This window comes from Epinephelus lanceolatus, chromosome 9 (genome assembly GCF_041903045.1).
Source record: "Epinephelus lanceolatus isolate andai-2023 chromosome 9, ASM4190304v1, whole genome shotgun sequence".
Taxonomy (NCBI): Eukaryota; Metazoa; Chordata; class Actinopteri; order Perciformes; family Serranidae; genus Epinephelus; species Epinephelus lanceolatus.
Genome location: NC_135742.1, coordinates 10,881,699 through 10,895,832, shown reverse-complemented (window position 1 = coordinate 10,895,832; position 14,134 = coordinate 10,881,699). Strand labels below are relative to the sequence as shown.

The 14,134-nt window shown below is 41.1% G+C and overlaps 2 protein-coding genes across 2 annotated transcripts; both read left to right on the top strand.

Annotated features, from left to right (window-relative positions):
* The first annotated feature begins 3,985 nt into the window (after positions 1-3,985).
* selenoe (selenoprotein e) lies at positions 3,986-6,082 on the top strand. Its single transcript, XM_033620284.2, has 4 exons — positions 3,986-4,161; positions 4,444-4,520; positions 4,772-4,850; positions 5,719-6,082. The coding sequence occupies exons 1-4, from the start codon at positions 4,054-4,056 to the stop codon at positions 5,860-5,862; spliced, it is 408 nt and encodes a 135-aa protein (XP_033476175.1). The 5' UTR covers positions 3,986-4,053; the 3' UTR covers positions 5,863-6,082.
* A 1,113-nt stretch (positions 6,083-7,195) lies between these two features.
* LOC117253083 (transmembrane protein 17A) lies at positions 7,196-13,076 on the top strand. Its single transcript, XM_033620430.2, has 4 exons — positions 7,196-7,797; positions 8,990-9,096; positions 10,153-10,266; positions 10,555-13,076. The coding sequence occupies exons 1-4, from the start codon at positions 7,671-7,673 to the stop codon at positions 10,873-10,875; spliced, it is 669 nt and encodes a 222-aa protein (XP_033476321.1). The 5' UTR covers positions 7,196-7,670; the 3' UTR covers positions 10,876-13,076.
* The last annotated feature ends 1,058 nt before the right edge of the window (positions 13,077-14,134 follow it).

The following is a 14,134-nucleotide window of genomic DNA, read 5'->3' as shown; positions in this document are numbered from 1 at the left end:
GTGTGTGTGTCTTTATAACAAGCTCTCCGAGGGAGGCAGGATTACAGTGAGGTGTTTTAGCGTTTGATCTTTTGCCAGCTGCAAGTGTTGCAATTTGCAAAAACTCCTACTGGAAAAAGTTGCTCAGCACGGATTTTGTAAATGTCTCCATCCTATATGTTCCGTAACCCTTTGGTTTATAAATGACTGTGTTTTCCTCTTTGTCAGCAAATTAATAATAACAACATCCCCTTTTTGGCGTGCACCACATGATGTAAGCTGAAACATGCTGAATGTGAGCACATATGGTATGCATCCACTCATATAGACTGAGGAGTCAGCCAGAGCGAGTTACCCCACCCCCATGCTTACTGAGCTTTCTCCCTTCTCTCATCAACTTTCTTTCTCTGGATCAACTCTTTAAATTCTCTCAGAGCCAAACACACATTGTGAGAAACTTTAAAAGACAAAGATGCAAACTGCAGCAACAGAAGTGCGCAGGCCCGCCGATTTACGACAGCTGCCAAGGGGAGGAAACCCTGTTAAAAAAGGGGGACTGTTTTACTGCCATTTGACACATAATCTCAAACAGTACATGCCGAGCTCCGAGCTGCAGAGCTGCACAGCTCCGTGTCTGGAGAGGACAGAGACACAGAGATGGTTTTGCTTCAGCATTCCAGGCAGGAATGGTTTATTTTTGTTGGAAACATAATTGTCTGTGGCTAGGATTTGGAAGCACTTTTTACCCGCCAAACTGCTAGGAAGTGTACACGTGGGTGTTGCCGCCCTCTTGTGGTGACCTGATGCACTTGCTTTTTCACAACACAGAAAAGAGTCAAGTAAACTTGGAAGGGGAGGGATGTTTTCCTCTTCCAGGGTGTTAACACAGTGCGAATGTGGTGTGCTGTCATGAGGTCTGATTTCATACACGAGTACACAATGGAATTAAACAGTACTTCTCATGCAGCTGCAAACAGCAGTGAGAAAGAAACGCACTGGAGGTTCGCCATGTTGTCTGATTGTATCTGGTGCTGATGTGTTGGTGTGAAAACCTGCTTTAGGCTGTACAGAAAACAACAGTGAAACCAAACAGACGTGTCTTGAGTTAAAGTTTTTGGACAAAAACCAAGAACAATACAGAACAAGGGGGGGTGTCAATGTCTGCATACACAAGAGTTACAGGTGTAGTTTGATATTCAGGGAAGTATGCTTTTGTGCTTTCTTGCTGCATTTCTGTGCTGCGACTCCGTAAAAGATGCTGTGCCTCTCTGTCTGGCAACATGTAACTCCCCATAAAAACTGTTTGTCTTTTCTTCATAGCTGTTTGTGTATGAATTGAAAAAAAAAAGCCCACTCACGAGAAGAAAGTGTTTGCGTCGTACATCTCTGCAAACCACAGATACATTACAGTTGCACATTTTGTATGTATCATATCAATGTTTCTAAAGTGACAAAGCTTTGTCATTGGGAGGTTGAGTGGATGGTGGAAGGCCACAGACCACTTTTCGAGACTAACAAACAACAAATCAGGTTGTGATTTGGCGAGTTATTGCTGTGTCTGGCAGCTTTTTAGCCACCAAACGTAGTGATCCCTCGCTGTTACTTTACTGAGACATCACTGCATTTCCTGTTGAAATAGTGCCACAGAAAGCAGTTGTATTTACTGAGACATCGCTGCATTTCTAGCAGAGATTATACCCCGAAAAGCAGTTGTGTTTTTTTGCCAATACATTGCTGCTTTTCCAGCAAAGCATGTGCCATAAAAACCAACACATTCTCACTCCAGCCTCCACATACTGATGTTTGGTCATGGACTTTCCACATCCAGATATGATGTGTACTCTGGGTGTGTTGGTTGTTGATGTTCTGGGACACCGTGTCAAGTTCTGCCTGTTACATGCATTGTCTTCTTTCAAAATACACTTCCGTTTTCACAGGAAATTTAACGTTACATGCAGTCTCATTCAAAATAAACACAATATGTCAGTTTTTTCCTTCAACGATAAAAGCACATGGTGAGGTTTCGGGTAAAAGAACAGGGTTTGGTTTTATAATTGAACCTTGCTCTCCTGGGTGAAAGTCTGTTTGTTGGACCCATCCACCACCCCAGCAGCCCACCTCACTTGGACGTTCAGCGCCTTACCTTTTAGCTCTTGTCCCGCTGTGTTTCCCCCTTACACCACCAGGGGCTGTTAAAATATAAACGCAACCATGCGGATGTTAAAGGACAGCTTTTCGTTGGTGTCCAATGCTCCAATTCACTGCCCAAACACCAGATTTTGATGACTTTGAGTGAGACCAGGTTGCAAAAAGCAATTGTTTTTACAAAGACATTGCTGCTTTTCCAGCAGGGATTGTGGCACCAAAACTGGGCCAAAACATGATCTTAATCAAGTGGTTTTCGTGTCTTAACATAACCAGACATTACCCACATTGTTGTCGAAATGTTAAATGTCATCTTATCTGCCACATGATGCTGTGTAAATGTAACATAGTTTTCAGAAACATTTTTTGTTTTGGCATTAAAGAGGTGTTGGTTAGTTTCACTGTTTCCAGTGTTGATAGGGAAAGAAATGCTATACACAGAAAAACTAAACAACAGCTATTTGATAGAAGAATTATATCGCTTAGAGCAGATGCTAATTTGCAACAATATAAATCTAACAGCCTTAAAGGGCAACTTCAGCATTATTCAACCTGGACCCTGTTTTCCCATGTTTTTCTATCTAAGTGACTCATGGGAACATTTTTTTTTTTTTTAAACTGGTCCATTGTATTAAAAGAGAGGGCTGCAGCCAGCAGCTGCACAGTGTGAGCAGATGGGGCAATTGTGCGCTGTGGCTGCACGTCCATTAAAAGAGTTTATTTTTGCTGTATACAGGCTCAGATTGTTATTACAAGTGACGTGCCTCTTTACCTTTCACTTGATTGGTCTGTTTATTATTGTGTCCAAGCTGCGTGAAGTCTAGCATGACATGTTATTGGCACAATTTGGGAATGCACAAACACAAACCGTTTACTGATCTTTTAGATGACACTAAACTACATTTTCTGTATTGCAAGTTGCAACACAACAAACTCTCCCTGGCACTACTCTCTTAAACTCTCACTTGCATATCTTCCTTCAACAAGTCCTGTCTCGTGAGATTGCAGAACAAGTTTTTCTCCTTGAGCGAGACTTAGACACAATAACAAACTTAGTGGATCAAGCGATAAAGTAAAGAGACACTTCGGACACTTATATATAACAATCTGAGCCAGGCTGTGGCAAAAACAATGAACTGTTAATGGTTGTACAGTGATGTTGCACAATTGCCCCATTCAGTTACATTGCAGGCGTTGCTCAGCTGTAGCCCTCTCTCTCAGTGCTGGACCAGTTTCAAAAATTGTTGTTCCCATTAGTCATTTAGACAGAAAAACATGGGAAAAATAGGTTCCAGGTTAAAAAATACTGAGGTTACCCTTTAATGTCAGTCTTCTCATTCACTTTCAGTTTTTTCATTGAAGATAGCTCACAAGTCAAACAACTGTCTCGTTAATTAATTACAGGAAGGGGACAAATGAGGAGAGATGTTTTCCTTTCTTTCAGGACACCTGTACAAAACCAGTTTGGCTAAAATGAGCTTTTCAGCAGCTCTGAGAGTGTCGCCGGCTCTGAGTGGCCATCAACCACCTGCACGTTGACTGTATGGGAAAAAGTGATAAGAGCACAGATGTTCTGTGGTTTCCGTGGAACCCCAATGTCATCTGATGTGGAAGAAACTATAAACCAAAAGCCAGGGGCCTCTGCGTGACCTTTGGGAAATCAAAAACAACCTTATAACTATAAGACTACAGCAGAATAACAGCATGGCTCACCGGTGACCTACTTCTTATATTCTAAAGAATCTGTGAAAGAAAAACAACAAGAAACAGTGAGAAAGCTCCGACACAGGAGGGCACTGCTCCCCTGCAGGAATGTGTCATGGTCTTATCCACCCTGTGAAGCTGTCCAGGTGGATTAAAGGGTTGGTTATTGTAGGTAATAACTTGGGCAAAAGCACTCAAGGATACTAATTCGTCATTAACAAAAACATGTGGGCCCTCTTGGTGCTCACTCTGACCCTCACTGTCTGGGCATCAGACACTAACAACGACACAGCAGTTAAAGAAGAGCTAAATATAGCCAGAGGGAAGCTGCTGGTGAGTACTGATTTCATCTGGATATCATGACATGTCCTTAAAATGTTCGGGAATTTATGATACCAGTGCAGGGACAAGGCAGTCTGACATGACATACGCACATGGCAAGGGGACACGGTAAATGGGAACATGAGTAAGATGAGGGATCAGCCATGTTCTGTCATGTCAGTATCCGTTCTGCTGAGGTACCTATTTCTGGCACCCTTGATCACACAAAGAACCAAGCGTGCACGATGCTATTTGTCATGCTGTTTTAACAACCGTCTGTTGCTGTCCCTGCAGGCTCCCAGTGTGGTCGGATGAGGCATAAAGAAAATGCCCGAGCTCCATCATTTTCTTCTGGAGCGCTGGGCTTTATAGTATCCTTGTCGTCCTCTGTTCCGCAGGCTGTTTGTTAGGACCTGACCTTTCCGAAGTACACAGATTTTCTCATGACCTCTTTCATAAACAAAACAATGTTCCTAGCAAGTTGCCAAGTCCGGTGCCAGCTCTGAGTTTTCCAAAACTCTGCTCTTCCAAGTTGAGATCACGAGCCTAAAAATAGCAACCCAGATGGATGTGCTTTATTCTTCACCTGTTGTTTCCCTTGATCCGTTCTTTTCCCGTGTAGCCACAACTTGGAATACGATTCATCAGAGGAGAAGAAGCCTCGTTTGATATTCTATAACGAAAAGGACGAGGTTGTAAAGGTGAGATGTAAGTTCCTGGGATCTTTGTGATGGGGTTTATCTGGGGAGCTCCGGGATGTCAAGACAGATTCATGTAGGGAAGTTTGCATCTGATATCAGATCCTCCGTCAGATAGCGAGTCACACAGACCGAGTGTGTTTGAAAGAACGAGACAGAGTCACAAAAAAACAGATGGCAAGAGAGAGGAAGAGTAAGAAAATATATAAATTAGGCTTTCTGACAGCTGAGCTATATTTTTTTGCTGTGAAACAGGAATGTTGACATGAATTTGAGCAGTTTTATGCCCTGAAATTACAGCAGTTCAGCATTTCCCACCAAATTTAACTTTCTGTCAGTGTGGGAAAATTCTGTGAATGTGCATTTAGGCCAGCGTGAGACAATAAAACTCTCCACTGAAACCAATACTAATGAATTTATTTAGCTTCTTCTACATGCACAAAGAGCCACTGCTGTGATTTAAACTAAACTACTCCCATACTTTACGGCTTTCTGGAGGTTTTTACCTTTTATTCTCCCTCATAAAGCTTCCGTAGGAGTTTTTCTTTTGTCACATTCAGGGTCTAATGTTTCTTGTTTCCATTTATTGTTTCATAATGTGGGCGCCCTTTGAGACTGTAATTTGACTTTATATGAAGATTTATTTCAGAAACAGAATTACTGAACAAATAAATGAAAACAAATGTGCAGGAGGGACCTCTATATCAGCAGCCGCTGAACAAGTTTTAATAAAAATCCAATTCTGGTAATTATCAGAATAAACTAATGTGAATAAGAACATACTGTGTGTCTGCAACATCTATTTTATACTGCAATGCTTTAATCATGCGTCTATGTGTGTGTGTGTGTGTTTCCTCTCTCGACACGTCAGACTGTTCCCGTGAAGAAAATGAAGGCGGACGAGATCAGCAGCCTGTTGGACTCGCTCGGTTTCTACAAGAGGTCCCAGAAAGGGGAAGAGGTGCCAGAGGAGTTTCAGCATTTCCCCCTGCGCGCCCCCAGGGACGAGCTGTGACGACACCTTGTGGCCGAACTCTGCCGCTGCACCCCTGTCACATTAATGACGAGTGGGGCCCCAAGGCCAAAACGATAAGCCAGGCACCATTCCGAGGACTCGCTGGCCGGGTGCTGCGTGCAGTGTGTTAGTCATTGCTGTGTCACTCTGTTTATTTGCTTTGAATAAAAAAAGCTGTAAAACTCCTCAATAAAAACACAGAGGGGATCAGTGTCAATAATCTGCCTGATGTCTCCATTTATTGGAGGCTACCGGAGTCAGTGATGGAATGTAACTAAGTACATTTACTCAAGTACAAATCTGAGGTACTTGCTCTTTACTTGGGTCTGTTCTTTTCCTGCCAATTTATCCTTCTACTCCACTATATTACAGAGGGAAATACTGCACTGTTTACTTTACTACATTTATCTGAAAGCTTTAGTCACTAGTTACTTAACAAATTAAGGTTTTTGATAAAAAAGCATAAGAAAGGTTAATAAAACCTGACGTTTTGTTATAAACTACCCAACAGTTAATAAAAGAACAGCTGAAACAATCAGTCAATTAATCCATTAGATGACTGACAGAAAATTGATTGCCGATTGGATTGAATCTTTTTGATGAACATTTAAGTCACTTTCTAATTTATTTTGAATAATTTAATTTTTTTTGTTGTTTATTTTATTTAATTATTTACTTATTTAATATTATTTTAATATTATTTTTTTTTTAAATTTATTTTGAATAATTTTGATATTTTTGGTTGTTTATTTATTTTTTTATTTTTTAAATTTAATTCTATTTTTTAAATTTTATTTGTTTTTCATTTGGTTTTTATTTTTTGTTTAACATTAATCTTAACATTTATGTCACTTTCTAATTTATTCTGAACGATTTTTATTTTTATTTGGTTGTTTATTATATTTTATTTGTTTTTATTGATTTTTTTCACTATTTATTCATTTATTTATCTATTTATTTTAGAAGAGCTAGTTTCTGGATTGGGTACTTTTACCTTTTTAATACTTTAAGTACATACTCATGACTATACTTACTTTTACTTAAGTAATATTTCCAAAATTTTCTACAGTGTGAAAAGTTTATACAATATGATGTTTTGTTATAAACTAAATAATAATAATAATAATAATGTATTTATTTATTTTTAGATGTTTCTGGATTGAGTAGTTTTACTTAATAATTATAAAAGTACATGTTCCTGACTATACTTACTTTTACTTAATATTTCCAATGCAGGACTATTACTTGTAAAAGACTAGTTTTACAGTGTGGTATTAGCACTTTTATCCCTTTAAAACATAGGAATATTTCCTCCACCACTACCTGCAGTAGTATATATTAAAACATACAGAATATGTGTGCAGTCTGAAAAAAGAAACTGGAGTTTTTTTGTGTATGGGAGAACAATAATATTCATGTGTAAAATAAGGGAATAGTTCCCTTTTCTTTAATGCATTGTTGTGGTTTTCATTCTGCTCCCTCCAGCTTCTATAAATGTTAAATTCTGTAATTAGATAAACAAATTTACTGAGCATCATAACCGGCCACTTACTTACTTAACAAACTGCCATGCTGCTGTCTCAGCCTAATCCTCAGGCCGCCTCCCTCGCTATAATCTGATTAGCAGTGGCGTCTGCCAACACGCGTCTGTGTGTGTGTCCATTCCTATCTGTCCCTTCATGCATTCGTGTACTTGTGTTACTTAAGACAACGAGGATTGGCAGCAGTCGCTGGAACACAAACACAGTTTTGGACCGTTACGCTTCCTGATTTCTTGGCTTCGGTCATGGTCACCAGCTCTGCCCACGATGCCTGTGTTTTACTCACCTGTTCAAGAGAACCTGCAGATGGGTCTGGCCTATATGGGAGGCTCTGTGTTCACCAACAACAGGACGGCAGACAGCGACTTCACACGGGAGCAGGAGGACGTTTCTGGTTGGTCACTGCCCCCAGAGACTGTTTTCAGTTCTAGTATAGTTTAATTTACAGCTGTACAACTTAAGGTGACATCTTAGAATACAGTATAATATAGTATCGTGATAACATACCAAATTCTGATATATAAGTAACTGTGAGTGGTTGAAAAAATAATGTGGGCAGATTATGAGACAATGGGCCACTTGGCAAAAATATGCAAAGGGCCACACCATCGCTTCTACATGGGGGGACGACACATAGACTCTGTAGTTGTTTGCATCTCTTTGTAGTTGTTAGGGTCTCTTTGAAGTAACTTTGTGTCCTCATGAGGTGACGTGCCTTTCTTGGTCATTTTGTACCTCCTAGTTGTTTTGTGTCCTTTTGTAGTCATTTGGGTTCCTTTGAAGTGATTTTGTGTCGTAATGAGGGCATTTTGTGTCTCTTTGTGGCTGTTTTGCCCACTTTTGCAGTCATTTTGTATCTCCTTGCCATCCATTTGCATCTTTTTTATGGTCATTTTGTGTCTCCTTTTTGGTTGTTTTTAGTCTTTTTGTAGTCGTTTGAGTCTCTTTGTCGTCTCTCTGCATCTCTTTGTGGTCATTCTGAGTCTCTTCCTGGTCAGTACGTGTTCATTTTAGTGATACTTTGCAGTTAAAGGTCACCTGACGCTTTGGTTCCCTGGACATGTGCTCAGTAGCCTATTCAATAATGCATGAACACAGCACAAAAATTGCTTTAACTCTGAAATAATCATCATTGTAAACAGTTATCATCTGACAAAATCCTGATTTTGCAAAATTGTCCAATACTGATATTTTCGTCTGGACTGTGGGTTGTTATAAACCTGTGTTTGTCATATTTTTCATCATTTTTAATTCTGTTTTTCTTGGCACATTACTTATATCTTTTATGGCATTATGTTTCTGTAACTATGCATGTATGTTTTGGACGTTTTGTTACTTGTCTCATTCTGCTTTCAAGTTCTGATTACTGCAGCCTTTGCAGGGCTGCCAATTAAGTTACATTAGAGTCCCTTTTCATGAGCTGTGCACATTATTTTGTCGACTTCTGTTCACCTATTTTTGTGGTGTCCACACAGCAGACAAAGCATCCCATACAACTGTCTACTATGATGTTCATAAAAGCAAATCGTTGATGTAATGACATGATGAATATGAGTGTTTACATGATGTTTTTTTCTGTCTTGCAGTGGTGAACGAGCTGGTCTCTCACCTTCCCCTGCAGATGCTGCTGTACTTCAACATGTTCTATTTTCCCTGTTGGTGGTTTTCTGCTGTTTTCATGTTAGAAGTAAAGGTAAGTTGGGTGGAAGGGAAGTCATTCCTCTCACCTGTAGTGCTGTTTTTCAGTCTAGATTGTTTTGGTACTGTATATACTGCAGAGTGTTGGCAATATCATCTGTAGAGATGTCTGCCCTCTCTCCAGTATAATGGAACTAGATGGCACTCGGCTTGTGGTGCTCAAAGTGCCATAAAAATACATATAAAAAACTCTGAGCACTTTCATGTAGGAACTACTTTCTTTCTATAGAACTATACCTGCCAAGCCTATCACGGCGCAGAAGAAAAGTGTGCATCCACTCATGAACGAGAGGCTCGTGCTTGTGCAAGATATGACCGTTAATGGTGTCCTCCTCAGCCGAGCTGTAACGTTAGCTAGCTCAGTGATGCTACGTGGCTAGCAGTACATGCACACTTTGTACATGACACTTCTCACAACAAGGTTTGTGGATTATCTTGAGTAACCGTGTCATGGTTTCTGGAAAGAGACATTGCTGTGGAGTTTTTGAAATGTATGTTTTTCAAGTGCCATCTAGTTCCACTGTATTGGAGAGAAGGCAGACATCTCGACAGCTGATATCTCAATGGATAAATAGCACAACAGAAAGGAGGAGATATATGTAGTTTTGATTCTGGGGTGAATCGTCCCTTGTAAAGTGAAGTCTTTTTTCGTTCTACTGTGTTCTGGTTTCTCGCTGACTTATTATACAAGAGTCAGAGATCATGAGGATTCATAGGGAGCTCATTTGTTGGAAAGTTTTGATGATCTGTTGCATCAGTAGTGTCATATAGACAATTAGTCAAATCAAGCCTGTGGAAACCCCCTCAGATCAATCCAGGAAATGAATGGAGCGAAAGCAACACATTCAGAAGACTGCTCTGCTTTTCATCTCTCTGTAAAGCCAAAGTTATGCTCTCAGAATCCTTTGAAAAATGCCACAATAGCATCATACCTTTATAAGTGTTTTTAGGTTTTGTTAGGCCACTAAATAGTAGCCTTGAAGTCATGTGAGTAGCAAGTAAAAAGATGTTTTCATGCCTTTCTGACACTCCAGCTCTGCTTTATTTCCAGTTCTATTATCTTCCCGGGTACTACCAGGCTCTGCTCATAACCGGGATGATCCTCCTCACAGTCATTGAAGTGGTCCGACTTTATCTGGGCTACATTGGCAACCTTAAAGAAAAGGTGATTCAAAAACCAACATCCTCTTTGAACCACAAAGCAGAGCTCTTTCATGGACTCGTCTCCAGAATAACACGGCGGAGGAAGTGGCTGCTTAAGTATTCTGCCCGCGTGTGTAAACAATCAGCTCTTGGCTACAACTGTCTATTGAGTTTGTGTGTGTGCAGGTACAAGAGTGTGTCTGTGCTTTCATGTGGATACAACTAAAGCACTTGATGCCTGACTGCTCTATCTTTGAATCGCCTCCATCCACCAACCCAAACTCTCCCTCCCTCCCCTCCCTGTCATCAGGTGCCAGAGCTGGCAGCCTTCTGGCTCCTGTCTTTCATGTTCCAGCTGCCGGTGCTGCTGTTCTTCCTGACCGATGAAGGAATTATCATCCTGCCTCTAGAGAGAGCCGTCCACTCCCTCTACCTCCTCTTCCTGCTCGCCCAGATCCTGGCCTCGTTCCTGGCGCTCAAGACCATGACCCGAAAGCTCACCTTGCTCTTCTATCTGCGCCAGCTTGGGAAGGTGGAGAGCTACCATCACGCAGGGATGAGCCCTGTCTATGGGCTGCCCTACAACCGCAGTGTGCTGCCTGTGTCACCCGCCAGTGATATGTACCACTAAAGGGGAACACCACCCAAAATAAGAATTCCAATATGTTATTGAAAAGGCCAAGAAATGTTCAATCAGTTTTATGAACATGAGCTACTCTCTCTCAAAGCCACAAGCCAGATTAAGTCTTGAACTTGTGATGTCATCAGTTATAAAGTTTGCTGCTCCATAGGCAGTGAACGGGAGCCTGGTTTGGTGACCAACAGAATGTTTGTTTTCTCTTTTTAAACCCCAGATGGGCTTTATTCAGTTCTGAAAATGTTCCCATATATTCAGAACGTTAGCATGTGTATTGGTAGTTCAAACACAAATGGACATCTGAGACACATCGTCATTCACGTGTCTATAATGCATCTCCAGCTGACCACTTGTGTTCGGATTTTGTTACTACCTGTATGTCGAGAAGGTCAAAGGGCCCAGCACTCAGTTATTACGTCACACAGCTGGAGATATTGCTATCAGCAGAATTCAACATGTCTCCTCCAAAATGATGGATGGTAAAATAGGGGGCCGTACACATGCCGCGTTTTTTGTGCCCTCAAATTCGCCAGGTGCGCACACGTTACTAAGTGCCCGTTTTTCAGGGTGCAACAGCTGCATAAATATCAGTCTGTGGTAAATATAGAAAAGTTGATCATGTTAGTGCAGGGCTACCCAGAGCTTTACATCTGTCTCACGGACGATAGGCCTACACACTTATAAACGGCACCTGGAAGAAGATCAGCTCTGCACTCAGGATTTCAGGTAAATAGGCTATGATACAGTGCTTGTTAAGGTTGGTTAGCAACCTCAGATGCAACCTGCTGCCGCTCTCTTGAAAACTGGCACCAAAAAAGGCACGAAAGTAGCGCCCAGTGCCTGACCTTGCGTTTTCCAAGCAGTTAAAGACGCGGCATGTGTACGGCCCCTGACATTTTATCCATCTTGTTGAAAATGGGCAAGTTTTAGAGCGTAAGCGAGCTGTCTGCACAATTTGAATTTGAATTTGCTCAGCGAGTCACTCTGGCAATCAGTAATGATGCTCATTACCCATGCCGTTGGAGCCAAGCTGCACCAATCACATCGGTGTATCTGATATAGGCGGGCCAGAAGCGAGCTAAACAGATGACGACAGCGCTGCGACTATGAAGTCCGGAGTCAGTCAGTAAACATTGCAAGATGGCTACGGATGAACACCAGTTGTTTGAAATGGCTTTGGCCGCTACAGTGAACGAGTTAGACTTTTTTCTCTAAAAGAGGAACAGAAGACGGCACTCGAATTTTTCCTTTGCAAGAAGGACGTTTTTGCTGTTTTGCTGACCGGATACGGCAAGAGTCTAATCTACCAGTTAGCTCCACTGGTAGCTAAGCTCTGGATACGTCACCCCGTGTATTGTTCTGATTGGTTGTAGTGTTATCCAATTGTGTGCAGTGATATTTACAAATGCATGCTTGGTGCCGCCCCTCGAGTTGGGCCATTTTCATTACTCATAGCCAGACCCTAAATCTTTCTAGATTTGGGTCTGGATTTCCAGGCTACCCTGGACCATCCCGGCAAGTGGTTTGAGTGATAGGATCATAATGCATCTTGGTGGTCATCTACACTTGTGTTTAGAGCTGTGCGCTTAATACTTGATGACATCACAAATTACAGTTTTAGCACTCTAAGTTTCGGATTTTGGAGAGAGTTGTTCATGTTAACAAATATTTTTGGGCTGTTTGAGATCAGTGGTTCCCAACTGGTCCAGGCACAGGGTCAAGATTTCACCTTAGTCATCAGTTCAAGGTTCACACAGTTTAAAATATTCAGCATCATGCCTGAGTTTGGCCATGTCATTGAGCTAGTTTGCTGTCTCTGTTGAGACAGAAGGAAACAGCACTTCAAACTAAAAGCTCTGTGCTGGAATTTCAATGTACTTCAAAATAAAGTGTTTTTTACAAACTCGACAGACCCACTTTTGGACCACGACCCACCAGTTGGGAACCACTGTTTTAGACCACAGGAATAAAAATGGGTGTAGTTCCTCTTTAAGGTAAAAAGTCAGGTTTTAATTAGCCCGACACTTTTAGAAATTGTCAATTTCTAATGTGGCGTTTTAATTTCCAGTATTGTTTGTTTATTCACTGTTCCTAAAACTGCATCATGTGCTTTAAGTTTCCCACAATGCCTCTCTGCAGAAAATGAATGTGAGTTTTTTACTTGACATGTAAATACATCTATCCAACTACTTTGCAAAAACTGTCATTGAGTTGCGTCATTCTGTTCTGTGTCTCCATTGCATTCTGGTCTTTTGAGGCCACGGTGCAGAAATGTTTGAGTGCCGCATCATCACTGTATGACTTCTGATCCCTGGTGTAAAATGACAGCTTCAGAACAAACCCGTTCAATTTGATTTAAAAAGAAAAAAAAATCCTGACATTTGGTGTTCATGTTTTAAAAAAGATGAATAACATCATTCCAGACCCACGCTAAATGTCAAAACCTGACGCCATGTCAGCCAAAGTGTCACAGAGTGACGCGGGAACACAGCAAAACACACCATCAAACAACAACATGGTCTCAGAAACACAAGGCGATGCATTGCTGCTGTTAAAGGGTTTCTTTTTTTTTCTTCTCGTCTTTAATGATGATGATGGATGACAGTGTTGGTAGAACACAATTGTTTTTACCGAGGTAGATTCAATTCTTTTTTCGCCCATGAGACGAGATTAGTGTTTCCCAGGTATAGAGCAATCTGTTCTTTTGTTTCTTGAAGAAATAATGTGAGACTTACTTTAGATCTCTCCAGTTTATCTTGGAGTCATTCCTACAGTATAAAATATTACTAATACTGTTTGATGAGTGGGCTGAAGGAATCAAATTTCCCCAGGCTTATGAAGTAAAAGAGTTTAAACCTGACTGCAGCAGAGCTGTGTTAAATATTTATGACCACACAGTGGCAGTCAGCGACCAGAAGAGAGATGGGGAGCGTTTGACAGTTGCTGCAAAGTCCAGTGAGAGCAGATTATCATGCTGCACATGTGCTGATCAGGAAACCCTCTGGCAGCAGAATAAAGGTTATGCCTGTCAACACTTGAATATGATGATGTATCATTTGATAATCTATAGCTCCAGCTCCTTCCAACATGGTTATCGATTTTACATTTTGTTGTCTGCACCTCTTTTGTCTCCTGTGTTTGGATAGAGACTGTAGCCACTACAGATGTCACACTTGTTTTCACAGCAAGCTTACAGCTCGTATTTGGGGCTCTATTATTTCTTTGCCGGCGAGAAATTATTTAGAGTGTGATG